The sequence below is a fragment of the Nanorana parkeri genome, unplaced genomic scaffold, assembly GCF_000935625.1.
Source record: "Nanorana parkeri isolate BGI_ZX_2015 unplaced genomic scaffold, ASM93562v1 scaffold1008, whole genome shotgun sequence".
NCBI lineage: Eukaryota > Metazoa > Chordata > Amphibia > Anura > Dicroglossidae > Nanorana > Nanorana parkeri.
In genome coordinates this window covers 208,143-209,444 of record NW_017307276.1, presented here as the reverse complement: position 1 = coordinate 209,444, position 1,302 = coordinate 208,143, and the positions used below count along the sequence as shown (strand labels likewise).

Sequence of the window (1,302 nt, the reverse complement as noted above, 5' to 3'; positions counted from 1 at the left end):
AAAATATTTCTCTCTCCTCCCCTGCACATATTAAATAATACATTCCCCTTCCCCACCCACACATAAAATAATACACTCTCCCTCTCCAGTTACCTGCACATTTAGGAGATTGAGATTGCCTCAAAGGGCCAAGAATTGAATATAGTTTTTTTAACTCAACATTTTAAACAAATACTTGATAGGTGGACATTGTTAGACTAAACTAGAGCATTGTAGTTCTTTAAAAAAAAAATAATTTTTAATTTAATTGATTCTTATTGACATTTTACAAGTAAACAATTTCAACAGAAGCATTTCCAGGTACATAATGTTACATTTTAATTCCAATTTTCTTAAACATACCTATGTCACAAGAGAATTCATAGATGTGGGGTTTCTGAAGGAGGCCCAGTTGGCACATACAAGTGAGAGCATTGAGGGCCTTAAATATCACAAACTCTTCCACATCGCTCAGCCCCTGCTGGAGAAGTGGCTTTAAGATGGATGAACTTTGCCATCCTACATAGGCTGCAACACCTGTAAAAATTAATAGGTAAAGAACAACAAAAGATCAACAAAGTTGTACAATTCATCCATCTACAAATCGTTGTATAATCTCTTTTCAAAAGACTACAGAAGATTACACAACTGAATAACACCACCAAACATTAACCGTTTGAATCATGTGACTAAAGATAAATATCACTATTTACAAGGACCTGGAGGTATGTACAGAAGATCATGTATCACAGTGGCCTTCCACATGTGTTATCGCACTGAATATGAATACGAGTGGAAAAATATTTGGCCACACTTATATGAGCCAAGACCCACCACAATCTTCCTCCAGGTTCCGAAGCATGGTGCATGCATAGTGGAAGCTTTTTACATCATCAGTATAGAAAACATATTATCTGATGTCTTTACTCCTTTGTTAGACCTATGAGTACCTACCAAACCTTTGGTAAATGACTACATACATGTGGCGCACCAAGTGAGTGCCTTTTGGATTGAATGCTGGTACCACTACTCCATATACAGTGTATTTATCTGTGTATATGGTCACTGTATATAAAACTACAATCTGCTGTAAGTTCTGAAAGTAGTAGCTTAAAAGGAGAACTGTGGGGTTAAGGCTTTTCCCCATAGTTCTCCTTAGGGTAACGGGAGGACACAAACTGGCGTGCTCCAGTCACCCTAAGCTCAGTATACCACGAGCTACGGCTCGCGGTATACTGAGACGCCGAGGCTGAAGTGGATCCCGACAATTATGTTTGGATCCGCCCCGCTGCCGGAGGGACAGGCGGGTCTCCCTCCCCCGAG

The 1,302-nt window shown here is 39.7% G+C and overlaps 1 protein-coding gene across 1 annotated transcript in view; it reads right to left on the bottom strand.

Moving 5' to 3' along the window:
- PIK3R4 (phosphoinositide-3-kinase regulatory subunit 4) overlaps nt 1–1,302 on the bottom strand; it is a 60,505-nt gene that overhangs the window by 39,852 nt on the left and 19,351 nt on the right. The window contains exon 7 of the mRNA XM_018567114.1: nt 343–516. Coding sequence (XP_018422616.1) covers nt 343–516 — 174 coding nt within the window. The remainder of the gene's footprint in view (nt 1–342; nt 517–1,302) is intronic.